General features: G+C 43.7%; 2 protein-coding genes across 4 annotated transcripts in view; one reads left to right on the top strand and one right to left on the bottom strand.

Moving 5' to 3' along the window:
* CTCF (CCCTC-binding factor) overlaps window positions 1-15,864 on the bottom strand; it is a 46,620-nt gene extending 30,756 nt beyond the window's left edge. Inside the window, exons 1-3 of one of the 3 annotated variants that reach the window (XM_055412520.2) lie at window positions 15,638-15,863; window positions 11,680-11,796; window positions 10,307-10,419 (exon numbers count right to left, since the gene is read on the bottom strand). The gene's annotated coding sequence lies outside the window, so the exon portion shown is untranslated. Of the gene's footprint in view, window positions 1-10,306; window positions 10,420-11,679; window positions 11,797-15,637 lie in introns of all 3 variants that reach the window. The other 2 variants (XM_088830227.1, XM_055412521.2) reach the window with 2 other exon arrangements.
* Window positions 14,460-24,504, top strand: part of LOC148774387 (uncharacterized) — a 47,516-nt gene continuing 37,471 nt past the window's right edge. Inside the window, exon 1 of the mRNA XM_088830234.1 lies at window positions 14,460-15,096. Coding sequence (XP_088686360.1) covers window positions 14,709-15,096 — 388 coding nt within the window. The 5' untranslated portion in view covers window positions 14,460-14,708. The remainder of the gene's footprint in view (window positions 15,097-24,504) is intronic.

Here is a 24,504-nt window from a genome sequence, read left to right on the forward strand (position 1 = left end):
AGGTCAGTCTTCATTCCAATCCCAAAGAAAGGCAATGCCAAAGAATGCTCAAACTACTGCACAATTGCACTCATCTCACACGCTAGTAAAGTCATGCTCAAAATTCTCCAAGCCAGGCTTCAGCAATACGTGAACCGTGAACTTCCAGATGTTCAAGCTGGTTTTAGAAAAGGCAGAGGAACCAGAGATCAAATTGCCAACATCCGCTGGATCATGCAAAAAGCAAGAGAGTTCCAGAAAAACATCTATTTCTGCTTCATTGACTATGCCAAAGCCTTTGACTGTGTGGATCACAATAAACTGTGGAGCATTCTGAACCAGACTACCTGACCTGCCTCTTGAGAAACCTGTATGCAGGCCAGGAAGCAACAGTTAGAACTGGACATGGAACAACTGACTGGTTCCAAATAGGAAAAGAAGTACGTCAAGGTTGTATATTGTCACCCTGCTTATTTAACTTATATGCAGAGTACATCATGAGGAATGCTGGGCTGGAAGAAGCAGAAGGTGGAATCAAGATTGCCGGGAGAAACATCAATAACCTCAGATATGCAGATGACACCACCCTTATGGCAGAAAGTGAAGAGGAACTAAAAAGCCTCTTGATGAAAGTAAAAGAGGAGAGTGAAAAAGTTGTCTTGAAGCTCAACATTAAGAAAACTAAGATCAAGGCATCTGGTCCCATCACTTCATGGGAAACAGATGGAGAAACAGTGGAAACAGTGTCAGACTTTATTTTTGGGGGGCTCCAAAATCACTGCGGATGCTGACTGCAGCCATGAAATTAAAAGACCCTTACTCCTTGGAAGGAAAGTTATGACTAACCTAGATAGCATATTAAAAAGCAAAGACATTACTTTGCCAACCAAGGTCCATCTAGTCAAGGCTATAGTTTTTCCAATGGTCACGTATGGATGTGAGAATTGGACTGTGAAGAAAGCTGACTGCCGAATAACTGATGGTTTTGAACTGTGGTGTTGGAGAAGACTCTTGAGAGTCTCTTGGACTGCAAGGAGATCCAACCAGTCCATTCTAAGGGAGATCAGTCCTGGGTGTTCATTGGAAGGACTGATGCTAAAGCTGAAACTCCAATACTTTGGCCACCTCATGCAAAGAGCTGAGTCACTGGAAAAAACCCTGATGCTGGGAGGGATTGGGGGCAGGAGGAGACGGGGACGACAGAGAATGAGATGGCTGGATGGCATCACCGACTTGATGGACATGAGTTTGAGTGAACTCCAGGAGTTGGTTATGGACAGGGAGGCCTGGCGTGCTGTGGTTCATGGGGTCGCAAAGAGTCGGACACAACTGAGCAACTGAACAGGACTGAAAAAACAGAAAAAGGATATATACATATATACCTATAAGAACAGAGACAGAGAAGTTTAAACAATAAAAGAAACAAAATGCTACTTTGAACTACTATTAGGTTATAAAAAGAAGTAATCTGCTAACCTGGTTACTCCTGAGCAATATGGAAACAAACAGAGGAAAAAAGAAATAAAGGGAGAAGGCTCAAAGGCCTTGTCTACCAAGGAGCCAGAAAGAAAAAGAATGCACTCAAAGATAAAACTTACTTGCAACAGAAAACAAAGTCACTATTACTTTATAGTTTCAAAATATACCTATAACAACAAAAAAATTTAAACAAGTAGAAAGCTGTAAGACACAAATAAAACAAATAAAAAAACAATTAATGTGTCCTCTATTACTATAGCTCTGTATCATAATCCGTGAATGTATATAGTATCTTGCATACTTTACAATATGTGACAGTTTTATTATACTAGAGTTTATCTAAAAAGCAGTGGGCTGAAATAATTCTCAACTTTTAGTGGTCCAACTGAGCTATACTAAAATAGAGATGCTGAACTTCCCTGGTGGTCCAGCGGTTGGGACTCCAAGCTCCACTACAGAAGGTGCAGGTTTGATTGCTGGTTAGGGAACTAGGGCGGGGGGCTTCCCTGGTGGTTCAGATGGTAAAGAATCTGCCTGCAATGTGGGAGGCCCAGGTTTGATACCTGGATTGGGATGATCCCCTGGAAAGGGCACGGCAACCCACTCCAGTATTCTTGCCTGGAGAATCCCATAGACAGAGAAGCATGGTGGGCTATACAGTCCGTGGGGTTGCAAAGAGTCAGACACGACTGAGCCTCTAATGCTTTTACTTTCAGGGAACGAGGATCCTATATGCTGCACAGTGCAGTCAAAAAGCAAAACAGACAAACAAAAATCTGTCTCCAAGGATGGTCTGTTCTTATCACAGAGAAATAAGCTGAAGGATTCTGAAAAAGTCCTGATTATAAAGAAAGAGATGAATGAGCTCAAAATCCTAACACCCCTGGTATTAGATACCAAACTTTAGTATCAGCAACACCAGAGCCTAGTGACACACTGTGCACGTGAACAAACTTTAAGGTTCGGGGCAATATTTTTAAAAATTCTGACAAACGTACACTGAAAACTTCAGGTATGCCAGTGTACAGGTGCACAACACTAGAGAGCAGTAAGGTACAGTAGTCTCTTAAAATTTATTTTTCTAGTGACATACACTGATATGTTTCTCTTAAAAGAGATCTAAAAAACCAAATGTACATCAAGTACATTAGTTAGAGAACCAAATGCAGCAGGATATTCCACGAAATCCAGAGACTATTCAGAGTCAGTCTGAAGAATAAAAAAGGCAGATGTACCTGTCCTACATTCATGACCTTGGGTACATCACTTTCCCTCTTAGGGTTGTTATGTGTATTATGAGCCAACTGGATGAAAGTGAAAGTCACTCAAGTCATGTCCAACTCTTTGCAACCCCATGGACTATACAGTCCATGGAATTCTCCTGGCCAGAATAAGAGTGGGTAGCCTTTCCCTTCTCCAGGGGATCTTTCCAACCCAGGGATCGAACCCAGGTCTCCCACATTGCAGGCGGATTCTTTACCAGCTGAGCCACAAAGAAAGCCCAAGAATACTGGAGTGGGTAGCCTATCCTTTCTCCAGCGAATCTTCCTGACCCAGGAATTGAACCGAGGTCTCCTGTATTGCAGGATTCTTTACCAACTGGGCTATCAGGGAAGCCCTGAGAACTGTATAGTGACTTAAAATTTCACCTGGCTTTAAATGCTAGATTTCTAGGTTATCAATTAGATTCATTCTCAAAGCTAAGAAGGGAACAAATATCTCCATGTCTCAGCTAAAAAAAAAAAAATCAGAAAATGTTAACAACTACATATAGTGAAGCTGTACAACAGTCGGTTCTCTAGCTTTGCAGTTCCCTTTTCTATAACCAAGCAATCAGGCAGAAGTCTCTGAAACCTCTTTAGATGGAAATGGCTAATAATAATAAACGTACACCACTGGAGAAGGGAATGGCAAACCACTTCAGTATACTTGCCTTGAGAACCCCATGAACAGTATCAAAAGGCAAAATGATAGGATACTGAATGAGGAATTCCCTAGGCTGGTAGTTGCCCAGTATGCTACTGGAGATCAATGGAGAAATAACTCCAGAAAGAATGAAGGGATGGAGCCAAAGCGAAACAAATACCCAGCTGTGGATGTGACCAGTGATAGAAGCAAGGTCCGATGCTATAAAGAGCAATATTACATAGGAACCTGGAATGTTAGGTCCATGAATCAAGTCAAATTGGAAGTGGTCAAACAGGAGATGGCAAGAGTGAACATCGACATTCTAGGAATCAGTGAACTAAAATGGACTGGAATGGGTGAATTTAACTCAGATGACCATTATATCTACTACTGTGGGCAGGAATCCCTTAGAAAAAATGGAGTAGCCATCATGGTCAACAAGAGTCCGAAATGCAGTACTTGGATGCAATCTTAAAAACGACAGAATGATTTCTGTTCATTTCCAAGGCAAGCCATTCAGTATTACAGTAATCCAAGTCTATGCCCCAACCAGTAATGCTGAAGAAGCTGAAGTTGAATAGTTCTATGAAGACCTACAAGACCTTTTAGAACTAACACCCAAAAAAGATGTCCTTTTCATTATAGGGGACTGGAATGCAAAAGCAGGAAGTCAAGAAACACCTGGAGTAACAGGTAAATTTGGCCTTGGAGCACGAAATGAAGCAGGGCAAAGGCTAATAGAATTTTGCCAAGAGAATGCACTGGTCATAGCAAACACCCTCTTCCAACAACACAAGAGAAGACTCTACACATGGACATCACCAGATGGTCAACACCGAAATCAGATTGATTATATTCTTTGCAGCCAAAGATGGAGAAGCTCTATACAGTTAGCAAAAACAAGACCAGGAGCTGACTGTGGCTCAGATCATGAACTCCTTATTGCCAAATTCAGACTTAAATTGAAGAAAGTAGGGCAAACCATTAGACCATTCAGATGTGACCTAAATCAAATCCTTTATGATTATGCAGTGGAAGTGAGAAATAGGTTTAAGGGTCTAGATCTGATAGAGTGCCTGATGAACTCTGGATGGAGGTTTGTGACATTGTACAGGAGACAGGGACCAAGACCATCCCCATGGAAAAGAAATGCAAAAAAGCAAAATGGCTGTCTGAGGAGGCCTTACAAATAGCTGTGAAAAGAAGAGAAGCGAAAAGCAAAGGAGGAAAGGAAAGATATAAGCATCTGAATGCAGAGTTCCAAAGAATAGCAAGGAGAGATAAGAAAGCCTTCCTCGGCGATCAGTGCAAAGAAATAGAGGAAAACAACAGAATGGGAAACACAAAAGATCTTTTTAAGAAAATTAGAGATATCAAGGGAACATTTCATGCAAAGATGTGCTCGATAAAGGACAGAAATGGTATGGACCTAACAGAAGCAGAAAATATTAAGAAGAGGTGGCAAGAATACACAGAAGAACTGTACAAAAAAGATCTTCATGACGAAGGTAATCACGATGGTGTGATCACTCACCTGGAACCAGACATCTTGGAATGTGAAGTCAAGTGGGCCTTAGAGAGCATCAATACGAACAAAGCTAGTGGAGGTGATGGAATTCCAATTGAGCTATTTCAAATCCTGGAAGGTGATGCTGTCAAAGTGCTGCACTCAATATGCCAGCAAATTTGGAAAACTCAGCAGTGGCCACAAGACTGGAAAAGGTCAGTCTTCATTCCAATCCCAAAGAAAGGCAATGCCAAAGAATGCTCAAACTACTGCACAATTGCACTCATCTCACAAGCTAGTAAAGTCATGCTCAAAATTCTCCAAGCTAGGCTTCATAAATATGTGAATCATGAACTTCTAGATGTTCAAACAGGTTTTAGAAGAGGCAGAGGCACCAGAGATCAAATTGCCAACATCCACTGGATCATGCAAAAAGCAAGAGAGTTCCAGAAAAACATCTATTTCTGCTTCATTGACTATGCCAAAGCCTTTGACTGTGTGGATCACAATAAACTGTGGAGCATTCTGAAAGAGATGGGAATACCAGACCACCTGACCTGCCTCTTGAGAAACCTGTATGCAGGTCAGGAAACAACAGTTAGAACTGTACATGGAACAACAGACTGGTTCCAAATAGGAAAAGGAGTACGTCAAGGCTGTATATTGTCACCCTGCTTATTTAACTTATATGCAGAGTACATCATGAGGAATGCTGGGCTGGAAGAAGCAGAAGGTGGAATCAAGATTGCCGGGAGAAATATCAATAACCTCAGATATGCAGATGACACCGCCCTTATGGCAGAAAGTGAAGAGGAACTCAAAGGCCTCTTGATGAAAGTGAAAGAGGAGAGTGAAAAAGTTGGCTTGAAGCTCAACATTCAGAAAACAAAGATCATGGCATCTGGTCCCATCACTTCATGGGAAATAGATGGGGAAACGGTGGAAACAGTGTCGGGCTTTATTTTTTTGGGCTCCAAAATCACTGCGGATGCTGATTGCAGCCATGAAATTAAAAGACGCTTACTCCTTGGAAGGAAAGTTATGACCAGCCTAGATAGCATATTAAAAAGCAGAGACATTACTTTGTCAACCAAGGTCCATCTAGTCAAGGCTGTGGTTTTTCCCATGGTCATGTATGGATGTGAGAGTTGGACCGTGAAGAAAGCTGATCGCCGAAGAATTGATGCTTTTGAACTGTGGTGCTGGAGAAGACTCTTGAGAGTCCCTTGGACTGCAAGGAGATCCAACCAGTCCATTCTAAAGGAGATCAGCCCTGGGTGTTCATTGGAAGGACTTATGCTAAAGCTGAAACTCCAATACTTTGGCCACCTCATGCGACGAGTTGACTCACTGGAAAAGAGTCTGATGCTAGGAGGGATTGGGGGTAGGAGGAGAAGGGGACAACAGAGAATGAGATGGCGGGATGGCATCACCGAGTCGATGGACATGAGTTTGAGTGAACTCCGGGAGTTGGTGATGGACAGGGAGGCCTGGCATGCTGTGGTTCATGGGGTCGCAAAGAGTCGGACACGACTGAGCGACTGAACTGAACTGAACACCATTCTGAGTGGCTTTACATCTGAAGTCCAGGAAATTTAAAGAGGAATCCCTGTATCAGGCAAAAAAGTGATCCATATGATTCAGTCTACTAGACTGGCTCTTCCCTCACCTCCATTAGGCTAAGTTTTAAACTAGAAAAGCTGCTCTAAGTCAGGGCATAATCCCCCTTCTCCCTCCGCACTGCAAACAAAGCATCAAGATACCTATCTGCTCTTTTCTTCAAAGGCCCTCACTAATCTAGGACATTTCAGGACTCTATCTCCTTCTTCCTTGTTTGGGAAGGAACAATGAGAGCTGTGTATCATTATTACTCTATCAAAGAATGAAACTAAAAATTACTCGAATGATACAAAAAAAACTTAAGATACAATTTGAGAGGAAAATTTTAAGAACTGCCACTGCAACCTCAATTCACTCTAAAACTTGGACAGATACATGGTTGCCAGCCCGCCACTCCTGCCTGCACTTCTGCAACTGTTACAGCAAGGCTCTGGAGCCTACCTTTACTAGGCAAAAACTACTTTTTATTACTTCATTATATTTATCAGAAAGCTTCACTACTACTTCCTATTCCTTTTTCCCTTTACAAATTACGAAATACAGATAAAAGGAGAAAATTCTGATAAGAATATATAAACTTCCACGTTTTACATAAACATGCTGGTTTATATCCATAGTCTCCTCCCCATTTATTCACATATTTACTCTTACATGAGATCACACTGTGCATTGCTGTTGCACTGTGCACACTATTTGACAATTTGCTTTATGTAGTGTGTCTCCATTTCAATATATTTCTATATATGATAAAACAGTGGCATGACATTCTATTACAGTTGTCCCTGGGTATCCACAGGGGATTGGTTCCAGCACACCACCCCCACCCCAGTCTCTGGCCAGATACCCAGGTCTGTGGATGCTCAAGTCCCTTATATAAAATGGCACAAGATAGCGGTCACGCTTTATTGCAGCTAGTTGAATCTGCAGATACAGAGGAGGTGTAACATAATTAATTTCCCCATTATTGAATGCTGCTACTCCCAAATTTTGATAAATTTTGAGGGGAAAAAAAACACCTATTTGCATTATAAAATAACTATGTGATAAAACTATAGAAAACAAACCTAACTACCCTCACACTACCAGTTTATTTTACAGTTTGTTTTGACCAGTGTTTAGATGCCTATCCATTTAGTCTTTTACCCTGGGCATTCATTCATCCAAACAATTACTTATTGAGCTCTTGCTATGTACCAGGTTATATATATTTTTAATATATATATAATATAACCTATATTCTACAGGTTATTATTGTCTGGGTTTTTCTTTACTTTCCCTCCATAACAATCTATCTTTTGTACCGTAATTTTTTTCTCCGTTTTATTTAGACATAATTGATGTATCTGTTGTTTGCTGTTGTTTAGTTGCTAAATCGTGTCTGACTCTTTAGCAACCCCATGGACTGTAGCCCACCAGGATCCTCTGTCCCTGGGACTTCCCAGGCAAGAATACTGGAGTGGGTTACCATTTCCTTCTTGTATAGCACTATGTAAGTTTGAGGTATAAAGCATAAGATTTGACTTACATTTAATATTTCATGATATATGTATTTCCCAGATAAAGTTTAGCAAACATTCATACTCTTAAGTTTCATATGTAACATACAGCAGTGTTAACTACACTTGTCACATGGCATTACATCCCTGCCTACTCTTCCCCTCACCATGTACTATATTAAGACAAATAAAACAAAACTCAAAAACCCCCCAAACTTCTCATAAGCACTTTGCTAGTTAATAATCTTTCCAATTAGCATTTTCCAGCAGTTGTTAAACATCACTCCCAACATGGAATTTGATCCTATTTACCCATTGTCTACTTCTCTATTTATTTTCTGATTAATTTTTTGATAAGTCCCACTTAAGTGGTTCAGTTCAGTCATTCAGTCGTGTCCGATCCTTTGTAACCCCATTAACCACAGCATGCCAGGCCTCCCTGTCCATCACCAACTCCCGGACTTTACCCAAACTCATGTCCACTGAGTCGGTGATGCCATCCAGCCATCTCATCCTCTGTTGTCCCCTTCTCCTCCCAGCAGCAGGGTCTTTTCAAATGAGTCAGCTCTTTGCATCAGGTGGCCAAAGTACTGGAGTTTCAGCTTCAACATCAGTCCTTCCAATGAACACCCAGGACTGATCTCCTTGCAGTCCAAGGGACTCTCAAGAGTCTTCTCTTGTCTGGTAGTCATCAGTAGTCAATTTAATGTAAAATATATACAATGACCAACTATCGCTAAAGTCTAAAGATCCCTGCTTTACCTCTATGTAGCACATTATAGTTAGTTACAAATATATAGCTGACTCTCAATGAATGCGGGTTTCAGCGTGCTGACCCTCCACACAGTTTAAAATTCAATATAATTTATAGTTACCCCTCCATATACACCGTTCCATCATTGGAGGTTGATTTGGGAAAAGTACAACTGTGGGTTGTAGTTATTTACTATGGGAAAAAAATCCACATAAGTGGATCCAGCAGTTCAAGCTCACATTGTTCAAAGGTCAACTGTATATATTTCCCCCTTCATTTAACTGTCAGAAGCCTCCAATGAAGTAGATAAGTCATTTTACAAACAGGGAAAGGAAGGGACAAAGAATTCACCCTTAATGAACTTGCCCAAAGCCATACAGCTATTAAGCTGCATGCTGGTTAAGCCGTGGTACCCTAATAAGATTAAAATCTGATTTTATGCTTCTGTTGTATTTCCTGATACACTTAGATCAAGGTCTCTCCTGCAGAAAGCCTATCCTAACATCTTTCACTAACTTCTGTAACTGACCATCCCTCCCTGCATGCTGAACACACTTTTATCACAGCACCAACAACACATTTATAGATCTCTTGCCCCATATTCTACTTAAGCCCCTCAGGAAAAGGATCTTTTTCTTATTTTTCTTGAAATCCCCAGTACCTAATGCATGCCTGGCACAAAGTAGAAAGGTATAAGTATTCAAAGGATGGAATAACACATTACAAGTGTTCAAATAAATACTACAGATATTTAGAACGCATCTAAATATCTGGGTTGATCCAATTTATATCATTGCAGAGAAAGTCACACTTCAGTATACCTAGAACCATTAAAATTCAAATATAAAACCTATATTCAAAGAGCAGGCATCAATAGAGAAAATGTAATTCTTAAGTGCCACTTACATTAACAACAATACTAGTAACAATACTTAGAAACTGTAAAACACACAAGACAATTAAGAATATGCTTCATTATTATTCAATGCTTTTGAATAATTAGGAGTCATAATGTCCATAGCTTAGAATTTAGCCATTTTTATGACTCTTATGTATCCTGAATGCGGGAGGGCCAAAAATCAGTAAAAATGACTATGTTGGAGTTAATACATTTTCAAAATTGTTTTATAAAATTTATGGTTTCAGACCTGATTTTGCTCATTGCTTCTTTTCTTTTAAATTGTAATTCTTATATCATCAGAATGGTCTTGATGACCTGGTCCAGCCATCTAGAATTGTCAACCAATATGCACAGAACACTTGGGCATGCTGGGCACATATAGGAATGTGCACACAAGCAAACAAGCTCCATTTAATACAGTTTAACTTCTATATTCTACAGTAGATGCTACAGGGGACAAAGTACAGAGCTGGATGGTAAAGCTGTTACACAGCTCAAAAGTACTGCTTCTCAAATGTTTTCACTACAAACAAGGTTTCCCACTCCAGGCACTCATGCCCCATTTTGTTGAAGATCTATGTTATCTCAGATAGCCAAAGAGTTCACATTCTTCTCTTAAAATATATATTTGTTTTAATGTAAAAGTATTTATAATTACTTACCAGTTAAATTACTTAACTCACCGCCCCCTCAGTGAGCACAACTGAAGCTCCAAGAAGATGAGTCATGTTTATCTTGTGGCTTCAAGTACCCCGGAATCATACCACTTTGTACCCTAAGGGTATTCATATCCCAGTTTGAGAACCAGGGATCTAAATAATTAAACTAGCCATAATACTTAAAAGTGATAAAAAATGTTCTTATAATCCCATTCCCCAAACTCTTAAGGCTAGTTTTCTCAATAGCTTTTCAAATCAGTATTGTTTCTCTTCTCAAGCAGCTCATTCGTATGCACTACCTGTCAACACTAAAGAACCTGCAGGGCACAGCTTATTTCTGGAGCAATAGAACACTAGCGCACATAGCTTGTCCATCCCATCTACGAGGTGCCAAGCTGCCCATACAGAAAACAGTGATTAGAAGAAGAGCTTTCACTCCTGTTTCCTTCCTCCTCTCTATCTGCTCCAGGTATAGCTTATAAGAAAAATCTTAGTAGTCCCTTAGATGATTCATTCATATAAGCTTATCTAATCTCGGCATTTGTAATTCTCAACTCTACACTCTTTTTCACCATTACACAAATGCAATTAAACTATTTTCATATTTTCTAGGGATAAGAAAGATATTCTTCCCAGTAGCCTGAGAGATTTTTTCACACCCAGAACCCTTCTATATTGTTAATGAGATCCCAAGTCTAGTAGACACTGACATTTACGAGAGGCCTGTTTCAAGTATCCTGTACTGTTCATTATATTTCATAGCAGAAACTGTAGACTAAAGTAAATTTGAAGTGACCCATGCAAATGTTTCCAAAAAAAAATTATTCGTAAGGACTGTTAACACTACGATATAAACATGGGTCGTTAGCGAGGTTAACTCAAATTTAGTGAGACAATTTTTACCTAGGACATCAGCTTCTCTAAGCACAGGATTTCACCTGTTCCTCACCAAAATTACAAATTGCCACATGCAATGGACTTTTGAGTCATTTGCCAAGTCAAAATCTACAGTTCAAAGGTTTCTACAGAATAGCAGCCACCATATCCTGGGGTCTTTCTACGTACATACTCAGAATGGTACTTAATGTTTTATACACATTCACATCAACTCCAATAAAAACCTCATTAACTGGTGTTATTCTCACAAATAAGAACTGCAGGAGTAGAAAGGTTAATCTACCCAGTGTCAGCCAGCTAGTGTATGGCAGTGCAAAGAGAGTTTCAAATGGAGTATTCCCTAAATATAAAGTTTATATGCTCTCAATTATCCACTGTCCTGTATCTCCTATACTCAAGAATGATCCAGCAAATCCTCCAACCCCAGGAAGATTTTATTACTCCTATTTGTAAGACCAAGAAGTGGAAATAGCATTTACCTCTCCGTGGCTGCAAAGTCAGTTTGAGCAGGGAAAGCAGAACTCAGCTCTCGAGCCTCTGGTCAGCAATCTGCCCGCTACTGCATCCTGTTCTTTGGACCCAGGTCTGCAATCATTCTGAAACAGAAGCACAAATCACTTTATGGCCACCAAATACACACAAATGCAGACACAGTATGAAAAGCAAAATGAAAACAAGAGGAAGACAGATAAAATTGGGAAAAACAGTATACTTGCTAAAATGTCACATTACTATTACTACTTAAGTAGTGGTTTTACTGATTAAGTTAATTTAAACCTCAAGACTATATTTTTCAGTGTAATAAGATAACTATGGAGGAAGCTTTCACTGACCTTTGAAAGTCCTAAAAGCAGAGCAATGAAATACCTTTACTTAGACAAATAACAAAATACTTTTTTAAAGTCGAATTGCTACTTAACAATTTCGTCCCTAAAATACAAATAAATGGGCAATCAAGCTTTAGACAATGGTAGAGTGGTACTTAACCCCATGGCAGGGACGGGGATGGACACTACTCTTAAATGAAAGAGCTAAATTTAACCATTTCCAAAGAATCTGGCATATGAAGTACAATTAAGAGGAATTCATCTCATAAAACTAATATGATACTTTATCGGATGAAGCTAAGGAAAAGTCTTCTCTGCTGAAAAGGCAATTTATAACAACATAAGTAGATAATTAGTGTATTTAGTCCAAGAAACACTTTTATATTAGATTCATATATTGACACTAAGGTGCCTCAAAAGGAATGAAATTTTATGCCTCTAAAAATTGGAAGGGTGACTAAAAATAAGATCAACTGAGAAAACCATTATTCTTGGGGTACATATTAGCAGCCTATATTCAATATTTTGAATATAGACAGAGAAAATGCAAAGGTACAGCCAGAGAAGAGCTGAACACAGCAACTAGAGAAAGTCTGGGGACGTTTAAGAAAATAAATACGGTGTGCCAAATTCACACATTTGTGAACCATGTACCTCAAAGTTATGTATTGTTATTACTATTCTTTCTAAACCTGTATGTTCTTTCTCAATGCATTAAATCATGATAAATCTTACTTGTTTTAAGGGGGACCTAATTTTTTGCAAAAACGTTTCTAGTCATCTGAAATCAAGATAGATACATAAGTTAGACAGATGGTCAACTAGGTATCTGGTTTTAAAAAATGACATAGAGTCTATAAAGTAGATAATGTGGAGTGGATTTGATGCCAGTAGCATCCCTGAAGCAAAAAACCAGTCTCCCGAGATACATTCTGCCAGCAGGCACCACTCTGCAAAGCTCTGCCACAGGACTCCTCAGAACCCTAGTCAGCCACAGGTGGCTTTTGCCACTCGTAAGGAACTCCCTAAGCCACTCAGAGAAGTCCTTGGTGGGTGCCCTCATTTTTGTATGTTCTTTAAAGCAAAATCCTAAAGCTCTTAGGATTTTAACGCATATTAAGGATAACTTTTACAGCTACTCTTAAATAAGCAGTATTTTCCTATGCAGGTAAACATTCCTGTTGTAATCTTTCCCATACTAGTGATACGTTTCTTTGGGTAATCTTAGGTCCTCAATTTATTCTCTCTGAGGACTTCATTTTCCAATAAAAACAAAGGAGCCTTCCAGCAGTCCAGCGGTTAAGACTCCTCACTCCCATTGCAGGGGACATGGGTTAAAAGATATAACTAAGATCCTTGCATGGCTCATGGCATGGAAAAAAAAAACATGCACAAAACCAAATAAACGAAGTATGAATCCTGGCATACAGGAAATCTCAAAGGATAGCAACCCTGTGGACAAGAACTATACCTTTAGAACAAAATAAATGATCTGGTTTTAAAAAACCAAGAAGATGATGACTCTATATAGCATAACTGAAATCAAGAAGCAAAATATGGTCTATAGAGCACAATGCTAACCTGGGAAAACAAGCTTTCCTGCTGACTCAACCACAGACCTGCTGGATTTAACCCGTGTGGAGCTTATTTTAAGTAAAACATGCCACCTGCCATCCACAGTTTCAAAAGGAAAGCAAAACCAAAAATTACAAGAATGCCAAAAATTACACAAATGGACTAATGTATTAGGCAATTAAATGTGGTTCTATCCTGAAGACTGACCCTCTATCAATACTACTGCATATAGTTACTTAGTGCAATCTTATTTTGGAGAGGGAGAGGGGACATTTTATAGGGTTCAAAAAAGTAATGTTGAAAAGATTCCCCTACGGAGGCAGTTGCCGAAAAATTCTACAGAGATTACACACAGTAGACCTGTCAATTTTGCTCAGCACTAGGCTGTTTTAATTTTCTTATAAATTTAACATAGCCTCCCTACTCCCTGTCAGTTAATCAAGACTTTCTTTCCTCTCTCCAAAGCAACTGCTGCATGATATTGTATTAAGGTACTAGCTAGCATACTGGGGGTGGGGGGAAACCTGGCAATTCAACAGGAAGCTTTTAATGATGCAAGAGGACTTGAGGAGCGAAATTAACTTACATGCCCTGTTTAACTTCTTTAACTGCCTAAAGGGAACGTGGAATTTTAACTTTTCTAGTTGATCTAAACTCAAAGAAAGCAGGAAGACGCTCCATATGCGAATGTTTACTTACTGCTGAACTCAGGGCTACAGGAAGTCAGCTACTAAAGAGTAGTTACATTAGGCGTAGATATTTATAAACCAACTGCAACTAGTGACCCAGGATTCAATTACAACACCAACCCTCATATTTCAGCATATGGGCAAATTACCAGTGGAGTCAAGAACAAATTCATTCTGCCCTACTGGCGCTTTAGATCGGGTTGCACAATCCCGCGACAGAACCGCCTTCGCCTAGCCCTGAAGCATCAGGTACTAAGTACAGTAGTAAGTCATCGTCAGGAAGTTTCAAAGCGAGACAGAAACTCAAGAGTTGCCTCAATCAATTTAGCCAACCCATAATCCTGAATTCAGGAATTTGTCACGTCACTTGAGATCAGACTGAAATCAAGTCTTGATCCCTTTGCGATCTCTTAGTGTATGAAGTCAGGCTGCTATCAATGCAACGAGAATCCGACCCTAGCTCGAGAGAAAAACTACTTGTTGGGGAACTTGTGTCCTTTCCGCCCGCCGTGGGGGACCGCACCGGTCGGATCGCGCGAGGAGCCCGGCGCTAGTTTGGGGGCGCAGTGGGGCCCGGCGGGGGCGGCGAGCGCGCGTCCCCCCGCCCGCTCAGGCGGCGTCGAGGCGCGAGCAGCTCAGCCAGCCTTGCAGAGGGAGCTCTCGGCAGCTCTGGGGTCCCTCTACTCGCAGCCGCAGCAGCGCCGCCTGCGCCACTCGGTGGAGACGAAGACCAGCGGCGGCGACGCGCGGACTCGGAGCGACCGCGGAGCAGCCGGGCGGCGGGGGACGCTCGCCAGGCCGCCGGGTAGGTTCCGAGGACCGGGCAGGCTGGAGGATGGGCAGCCGGAGAGGGGTCGGCAAGGACCTGACACCCATACCGCACGGAGACTCGGCTGCGCGCGCGGCGGCTGTGTCTGGACCCTTGAGCGAGGGGCTCGCGGAAAACGGGGCACACAGATCGCCTCTCGGCTGAGGCCACCCGCCGCGGGAGGGGTGGAGGGCAGAGGGCGGGCCGCGGCCGGGCCAAGAGCCGGCCTCGAGGGCAGAGACAAAGGAAGGAAAATGGAGTCGCCAGCGCGCGGGCCTCTGTCGCTGCCACCGCCGGAGGCCTAGCGCTCCGCAGGAGGGAGGCCTAGCGGGCGGGTCGGAGGGGGGAGGGGGGCCCGGCCCGGCCGCGGCGGAGACGGGCAATGGCGGCGGCCGCGCCGCAGCAGGGACGGTAGAGGGAGACAAACACCCCCCGGCGGCGGCGCTGGCGCCGGGCTGCAGCCAGCGCCGACCGGAGCGGCCCCATCGTGACACCTAGAGGCGGCCCGCGAAACCTCCTCCACCCGGGGCCCCCTTACCTCCGCGCCACACCCCCCGCAGCGCTCGCTCCGCCGCCGCTCCACCGCTCCGGCCACCCGGCGTCCCCAGCCAGCTCCGCGCACCCGCACCGGCTTCCGCCGCCGCCGCTGCCGCCAAAGAAGCAGCTCCGCGCACGGTTTAATCGCTCCACAGTCTCGGACACAAAATGGCGTCGGCGCGGTGCAGTGCGCCTGCGTCGGCGCTGCCGGGGCCGCGGGTGCTGATAAGGGAAGGGACGGGTGGGGGGGCCGGCCGGGCGACGAGTGAAGGGCGGGGGAGGAAAGGTGAGGGGAGGGGTTGGCGCAGGGCAGCATGGGAGGCGGCCCCGGGCGCCAACTTTCAAAAGCGGGCGCGATGGCGTCACGGGACGCGCTGCGGGTCGCGTCACGCCGCACGCGCCCTCAACTGGTCGCGCGTGGGCTCTAAGGGAGCCCGACGTCCGGGCTCCCGCTGGGTGGGGCTTCCTGGGCGGAGGCAGTCCCTTCTGGGCGGCCCAGGATCCCGGCCCAGTTGACCTGCTTAGCTGCAGTCTGCCGCCCTGAACCCGAAAGGGCGGACGTGGGGCGGGGGGGAGGGTGTTTGGAGGAAGCGCGCGCGGGACTAGGCCGTGGGGCTGAGGCGGTTCTTGGGCGGAGCCCCGCCCTAGTCTCCGCCCTAGCCGGGCCGGACCCGCCCTCCGAGCGCCGCACGGCAGCCCGCCACGGGTAAGGCCCAGCGGGTCCCCTCTCACTCCCAAGTCCTCAGAAACAATCCTTCTTCCCCCGCGAGCCAAGACGAGCAGGGCTATCCTGGGGATCTCTGTCCTACGAGAGGGCTTCCTAATACTGGGTGTGAGAGAAGAGGGCTAGAGCCTTCTCCTGGTGTGCCCAGGCCACTTCGGCCGGGAGAGGCCAGCGGAAGGCCAGACTTAATGCTTTTATAGGAACGATGGTACCAGTCTTTTGCCAAAAGGATGTTCTCTATTTGGCGCAGTGTAATTGTGTATTTGAAAATGTAAGTTTCTTGTTTTTGCCTAAGAACTGTTAAGCTCTCTGTAGGCGGAGTCCTTAAACCCCTCACCGTGCGGTCGCCCCTCCCCCTCCCGAGGATGCACCTGCAGACTCTACCCAACCAGCAATAAAGTTCCCTGAAGACTGACTGGAAGATGTTCTGGTGGCTCAGGAGGAGAACCTTTGATACTTACGAGAATCTGGCTCAGGATTGTATCTTTAATTCCCTTACCTTAGATCAAGGGGGAACAAACGGACCCAGCGTCAACGGAACAGCTGCTGCTCCATTGAGCTGATTGTTCCATTACGAAAATGTTAGCCCAATACTGACACCTCTTTTGTTTTTTCTTTTTAAAGGAAATCTGGTTTTTTGAGGTTTGTTTTGTTTTTTTTTACTGTAAAATCTCCAGGTGTGGACAACTGAATCAGATGTTTTAAAACTGCATAAATGATTAAGCCACACACAAGCCCTGTCAGTTTTTATGACCTCTGACTTGAAAGAAAGAGTGAAGAGAAGTTCCACGGCCAAATCCTAGGCACCCAAGCATTTAAGATAGCGTAATGGAAAAGGAGACTTCAGAGGGAACAGCCAGGAAGACAGAAGGAAATTCATATAGTGTTAAATTTGGAATCCAAGGGCAGAGAAGGATTCAGGTAGGAGAGAAATGGCCAACTGTGTTTAGTGCTGCTGAGAGGTCATCTTGGGCCAGAAACATGGCAATATTGAATTGGCTACCTTGGAAGTCACTGGTGATTATCACTGGTGAGTTTGGCTTGATTTATGTCAGTTAATCAGAGATGTGGACCTGACTCGGAGAAGGCAATGGCAAGCCACTCCAGTACTCTTGCCTAGAAAATCCCATGGATGGAGAAGCCTGGTAGGCTGCGGTCCGTGGGGTCGCTAAGGGTCGGACACGACTGAGCGACTTCACTTTCACTTTTCACTTTCACACATTGGAGAAGGAAATGGCAACCCACTCCAGTGTTCTTGCCTGGAGAATCCCAGGGACGGGGGAGCCTGGTGGGCTTCCGTCTATGGGGTCACACAGAGTCGGACACGACTGAAGTGACTTAGCAGCAGCAGCAGCAGCAGTGGACCTGACTAGAATGGGTTGACCTGAGAAGGAAATGGCAACCAACCCACTCCAGTATTCTTGCCTGGAGGATCACATGGACAGAGGAGCATGACTGGCTACAGTCCATAGGATCGCAAAGAGTCCTACACAACTGAAGCAACTGAGCAGGCAGCAGAATGGGTTGAAGCATGATCGGGAAAGTAAGGAAACAGAGACAGCACACATAAGCAACATGAAAGTTTAGCCACAAAGGGAGCAAAGAAGTTCAGGGATAAATGTGGAAGGATATGGGGTCAATGGAGGATGACAAGATGGAAGGATTATAGCATGTTTATTTGTCATTGGGAGTGATACAGGAGAGCAAAGTCTTGCTTGACTTTTTTGTTTTCTTTTGGCCATACTGCAGGGCTTGCAGGATCTTACAGGATTGAACCCAGACCCACAGAAGTGAAAGCGCTGAGTCTTAACCACTGGACCGCCAGGAAGTTCCCTTGTTTGACTTAAATCAGGGTGAAATTCATGAAAGAATGTAAGGAAACTGGGAGGTTTGACCCTGGATAGGAACAGGCTGCTTCCACTGTGGAAATTAGAGTAACAAGGGGGAAGGTGGATGCAAATGCAGGGGAGAGGTAAAACAAGCTTGCAGTTTTCCTAGTGGGACTGCCTTGGTGGTACTGGTACCCATTTGAAGTTCATGAGTTCATTATTATTATTTTGGTCACATAGCATTCAGGATCTCAGTTCCCTAAGAGGGATCAAACCCACACCCCCTGCAGTGAAAGTGGGGATTCCTAACCACTGGACTTGCCAGGGAAGTCCTGACCATGAGTTTAAAGTTAAACCAGTTGGCCCAGTGTGTGATTTTCCTCTAGCAACATTTAACTGCTTGGGTACAGATGTGAAGAAAAGGGATAATTTGATTTCTCAGGACCAGGACGCAAGTTTTCTGATACCTAGTCTTAGGTACTTGCCTTAGTATTTCTAGAATACTAGAAATGTGTGAAATATTTGGAAAATTTACATGTGACCCCTTTTTCTAGAAACCAAATTATTCCCATTATCTCATGTATACTTGAGGACTCAGGCATAAAGAAAAGGCAAACTTTTTTGAGAAAAATTACCAGACATCTCTGGCATATTTGCATTTTGTATTTTTTTCAGCCTGCCCCTCCAAAAAGCTCCTGGTATATTTAGGAACTGCGTACTGGAAATAAAGCTGATTTACACTTCAATTCTTACCTTCTTTTTTCTAATACTTGTAATAATCTCATTCACTTTCTCTAAGACCTTGCCTCATACCATCTTATCTTTAGGCTTCAAGAATGTCATCTAAAGCTTTAATGTAGGTAAATGTAAAGCAATATATTTAGATGACAAAAGACCTCAGCTGTACTTACAATTATCTTTACAGCTGCTATGGTCTAAATCTTTGTGTCCTCTCCAAAACTCATATGTGGAAATCCTAATGTTAGGTACAGTATTAGTAAGTGGGACCTTTGGGAGGTGCTTACGTCCCTCAGAAATGGGACTAGTGCCTTATAAAAGAAGCTTCATAGAGATACCAGCCCCTGCCACCACGTGAGGACACAGCCAGAAGGCACCAGCTGTGAACCAAGAAAAGGGCCTTCACCAGAATGTGACCATGTTGGTGATTTGACCTCAGATTTTCCAGCCTCCAGAACTGTGAACAGTAAACATCTGCTGTTGATAAGCACCCAGTTGGTGGTATTTTGTTATAGCAGCCTGAACAGACTGAGACAACTACTATATTTACATTGTATCAACTATCATTACAACTGTACAACCTCTGAGGCATCAATTAGAAACCAGAAGGAGGTCCAAGTGGCCTTGCAGCCTGCTTTCTGCTCTCTGAAGACAAAGATCCCATGTGCTGCTCTGACATGGCTGAGAAAATGCTGAGAATCACTAGGAAGGAACAAAAGGAAATGTTTTCTTCATGCAGGAAATGGTGATGTGTCCTACTTTGTGCGTGAAGTTGGCCCCTAAAGATCAAGGGACGGAAAGCCAGTCCAAAAGGATAGTCTGTTTCAGGCCAGACAGAAACAGGCCAAGAAGAGTAATATGGCGAGAGCCTGCGGAACAGTTGGGATGATAAAAATAAGGACAAGTTTGTTGCCTGTAGTGCTATCCCAGACTGCGTCACCCAGAGAGAACTGTGGTGATTAAAACCACCCAGTGGTTTAAGAAAGTGTTCTTCCTACGGACTGTCAGGGCTGTAGTCCACAGGAGGTCAAGGCATCAGCAGCAGAAGGCTGTCAGCTTTCCTCGTGGCAGTAGTGCAGTCACCAGGTTCTAAGACCTGGCCCTCAGCCTCCAGAGTGGATTCCTTCCTTAGAGACTCATCAGGTTCACAGGAGCTTGATGCATAAGCCAAGTGACATTTTACTAGCTGAGAGGTGGACTGCTGCTCACATGCTGGCAAAAGGTATGTTCTCTCCCTGTAGGAGAGCCTCCTGGGGAGTCATTTTACCAGGAAGCTTCAGGAAGCAGTTAATTTATATAATGTAAATGTTTAATACCATCCTTTCCAGATGCTGGAGTCATATTGTCCGGCATTTGAATCTTATCTTGGTTTCTTACTAGTTGTGTGATCTTTGGTGAATTAGTAACAACTCAACTGCAGGTTTCTTCTCTATAACACTTCTTCACAAAGTGGTAAGGATTGAATGAGATAATCCAAATAAAACTTTAGGCATAGTTCGAGGCACTGATAATCATTCAATAAATGTAAACTATAATTTTTTTTTAATTTTGATGCTTCTTGTTAACCTACCCTGACTCCCAAATCTGCCTTCTGATGGCCATGGTCTTTAATTCATTAATAGGATTAATTAATTACCTACTGACTAGGCTTTCCTTGGCCTGGAAGCCATTCTTTCTGAGGAAAGTGTGTTTTGTGCTATTATTCTCAGAAGAACAATTCTATTTCCAAATCTTCCTTAGCTCCCACTGTTGCCCCCAGGTGAAGCTTGCAATAATTGTGATCATTTATATGTTTTTTGGGAACTCATTAAGCAAGTCTCAATGAATTGAGGAGAGATGTGCTGATTTTCTGAGGAACAATGGGCAAGACTCTTCCTGCCCACTTTGCCGGGTAAGACGTAAAGCTACACCTGAGCACTCCCATTGCTCTGTGTCTACTGAGGACATGTGTGAGGTATAATCCAGTTCAGCAAAGATTTACTGAGTACTGCTGTCTTCAGCTCCCTTTCTAGGCACTGGAGATACAAAGATGACCCAAGATGTGTTTCCTGCTCTTAAAGTTTAGAAAACAAAACCAAAACACATTAATGCATAACTGTGATAATGGGAAGAAATGGATTCATAAAGGAGCAAATCATTTCCCAGGAGTATCTCATTTCAGCTCGATGCTAATAGGATCTGAAAGGCTTCCCCGGTGGCTCAGTGGTAAAGAATCCACCTTTCCAATGCAGGAGATGTGGGTTAGATCCCTGAGTTGGGAAGATCCCCTGGAGGAGGAAATGGTAACCTACTCCAGTATTTTTTCCTGGAGAATCCCATGGGCAGAGGAGTCTGGCGCACTGCAGTCCATGGGGTCTCAGAGTCAGACATGACTGAGCACACAGGCACGCAAAAGCTCAGAAGGCATTAACAAGGCAAGACATGTAAGGTGAAGGACCATAATCAAGGGCATGAAAGGGTACCAGAGTGTTGGGGGGACAGTAAGTCATCCCATTCTTTTGGATGAGGGTGTAGTGATACTAAATCTTGTAAGATATTTGGAAAGCTTTCAATCTCAACTACCAAGGCCAACTACTTTCTCCTAAATTTTAAAGACCTGCCCTTCTATATCATGTCCTACCTAGACCACAGGAATTTATTTCCTTATTGATATCTGCATTCTTCAGACCCCTGTGAAAATTCTATTTTACCTCCCCGCTCAAACTACTGCTCTCTGCAGTCTAAAGGATTTTGCCTGGGCCTACATCTCACGTTTCAGCAGTAGGTTACTTTTGTCCTCTGTGCTGTTACCTGCATTTTTCAGATATGCATTGATCACCCTTAAATAATCCACCTAATCTGTTCACTTTTTAAAAAAATCTGTTCACTTTTCATTTTAAAAAACACCTTCATGCCTGCCTTGTTAATTGATGTTCACAGTTCTTTTTGAAGAGCCAGCCACAGTTTTGTCCTTAACTCTAGAAGTGAAGTGACTTGCTCAGAGTCGTCCAATAACTTGTTGACAAAACCAGAATGAGTACTCAGATCTTCCAGCCACACCCTCTCTCTTCCTGTTCTTTCACTGGCCACTCTCCGCTCCTCACTCTGTTAGGTAACATTTCCATTTTTATAGGGAGCCTCTGTACTTGATGCTATAGCTCAGGGACTGCTTGGGAGGGGGAAAAGGAAGGGAGGTCTATCAGGTGAGCTCTGGACCTCTCTGCTCCCTCATTTTCTCCCCTCCAAATTTTATGTTATTTGTTTAGAGGTAAAAAGGTTTTGTCCCCTCCACGCAAGTTGGACAGTGCCTTAACCCAAAGGGAGGGCTTTAATGGTGGAAATTTCAGGCTCTTAGTAAATAGAAGAGGTATTTGGAATCACGATTTACTAATCTGTAGGTAAACGTTGAATAGGGCTTCCCAGGTGGCTCAGGAACCCTATTAATTAATTAAAGACCATGGCCATCAGACTCTGGAGCCTGGCAGTCCATGGGGTCACAAAGAGTCAGAAACGATGAAGCAACTGAGCATGCACGCACACAAGTCCTGAATCAACTGCTCTATGCCCAGATCTATGTTTAAGGTTAGGGTGCTACTGGAGAGAGATGATGCCCCTAGCCTTCAAGTGCCTCATGTTTTGTATTGTATTAATCTGGAGACACTAAACCCTCATGAGTATTAGTAGGTAAAAGTCAAGGGTGGAGAAGCAAGTAAAAGCAAGGTATGGGTAGCAGGTGTGGGAGGAACAGATTGGCCACCGGCTATCACTGTGGTCATACGAGACTTCACGATGAAGCAAGGATGACTCTCAGACTTCCCCCTGTAGCCTACGTACTTCTCTTCTTGCCCAGATCTACATGTCTAGCTTCTTTCTGGACACTTCAGAAAGTGGATGGAACTGGGAGCCTGGATGGCTCCCAGGCTACCCTTCAGTTCAGTTCATTTCAGTCGCTCAGTCGTGTCCGACTCTTTGCAACCCCATGAATCACAGCACGCCAGGCCTCCCTGTCCATCACCAACTCCCAGAGTTCACTCAGACTCATGTCCATCGAGTCGGTGATGCCATCCAGCCATCTCATTCTCTGTCGTCCCCTTCTCCTCCTGCCCCCAATCCCTCCCAGAATCAGAGTCTTTTCCAGTGAGTCAACTCTTCGCATGAGGTGGCCAAAGTATTGGAGTTTCAGCTTTAGCATCAGTCCTTCCAATGAACACCCAGGACTGATCTCCTTTAGAATGGACTGGTTGGATCTCCTTGCAGTCCAAGGGACTCTCAAGAGTCTTCTCCAACACCACAGTTCAAAAACATCCATTCTTCGGCACTCAGCTTTCTTCACAGTCCAACTCTCACATCCATACATGACCACTGGAAAAACCATAGCCTTGACTAGATGGACCTTTGTTGGCAAAGTAATGTCTCTGCTTCTTAATATACTATCTAGGTTGATCATAGGAGCCTTGTTATTCTCCTCCTCATTTGCTTTGCTACGGCTCCCCCTTTACAGTGAAAGATACCCCCATCCATCCACCACACTGGCCAGAAACTTAAGCTTCATTCACTCATCTCCCACATCCCATCAGTCTCCAAATCCCGTCCATCTACCTTCTGAACATTTCACTCTAACCTCCTCTCTATCCCTACCTGGCTTAGCATCTGGCTTATTCTAACCGCAGCATCAGGCTCCCCACTGCTCCCTGCCTCCTCCCTCAACACAAAGCGACCTTTCCAAACCACAGATGGGATCACAAAATTCCCCTGCTTCAAGCCCATGCATGAGTCCCCAGTGTCCTAGGAGTAAATCCCAACTCCTCAGTCACTCCACAAGCCCCTTTCTAACTGCCCGCTCTGGCCCCTGTGGATTCAACTTGCCTCCTCCACTTATCTGACCTCAATTCTCTCTCCCTGTATTGTCCTCTGCTCAGGCTTCCATTCCATTCCTTATTTGAGAACCCAGTGGTAAAAGTGCATTCTAAGGAGCTACATTTCATAGGGGACTCTGGGGTGTTTTTATCCAGACTTTTTCTGCACTAAACATATACTGTTCTTTCACATTCATAATGTTTTCAGAGAGTGTTAAGTTTTAGAGATATGCAGCAAAAGCTATTTCTTGACCACTTACTATGTATTTGGCCTTAGTTGCTGGAACAGTAAAGGCAGATGCAGCCTGATTAAACACAGAATTGCCTGGAGCACGTGTTTAAAATAAAGATTCCTTGGTCTCTGAGTTTGAATCTCCAGGGAAGTTCTCAAGTGAATCTTAGAACTGAGTAAGTTGGAAAGACCTAACCTGATTTCATTTATAAGAAATATCCAGGGACCTCCCTGTGGCTAAGATTCCCACTTCCACTGCTGGGGACGCGGGTTCAATCCCTAACTAGAGAACTAAGATCCCACATGCCAGGTGATTCGGCCAAAAAAAAAGAAGAAAGAAATACCCAGAATAGGCAAATCTATAGAATCTGTTGTTTCAGTAGATTAGTGGTTGCCTTGAGGGCTGGGGGGCAGGAAAGGGAAGGGGATGCAGAGGTCCTGGGGATGATACTTAAGGAGTGCCGAGTTTCTTTTGAGGTTGATGAAATCTCTAAAATTGATTTGGTGATG

Source organism: Moschus berezovskii, chromosome 22, assembly GCF_049115385.1.
Source record: "Moschus berezovskii isolate FMDL1 chromosome 22, NW_MosBer_1.0, whole genome shotgun sequence".
NCBI classification, from domain to species: domain Eukaryota; kingdom Metazoa; phylum Chordata; class Mammalia; order Artiodactyla; family Moschidae; genus Moschus; species Moschus berezovskii.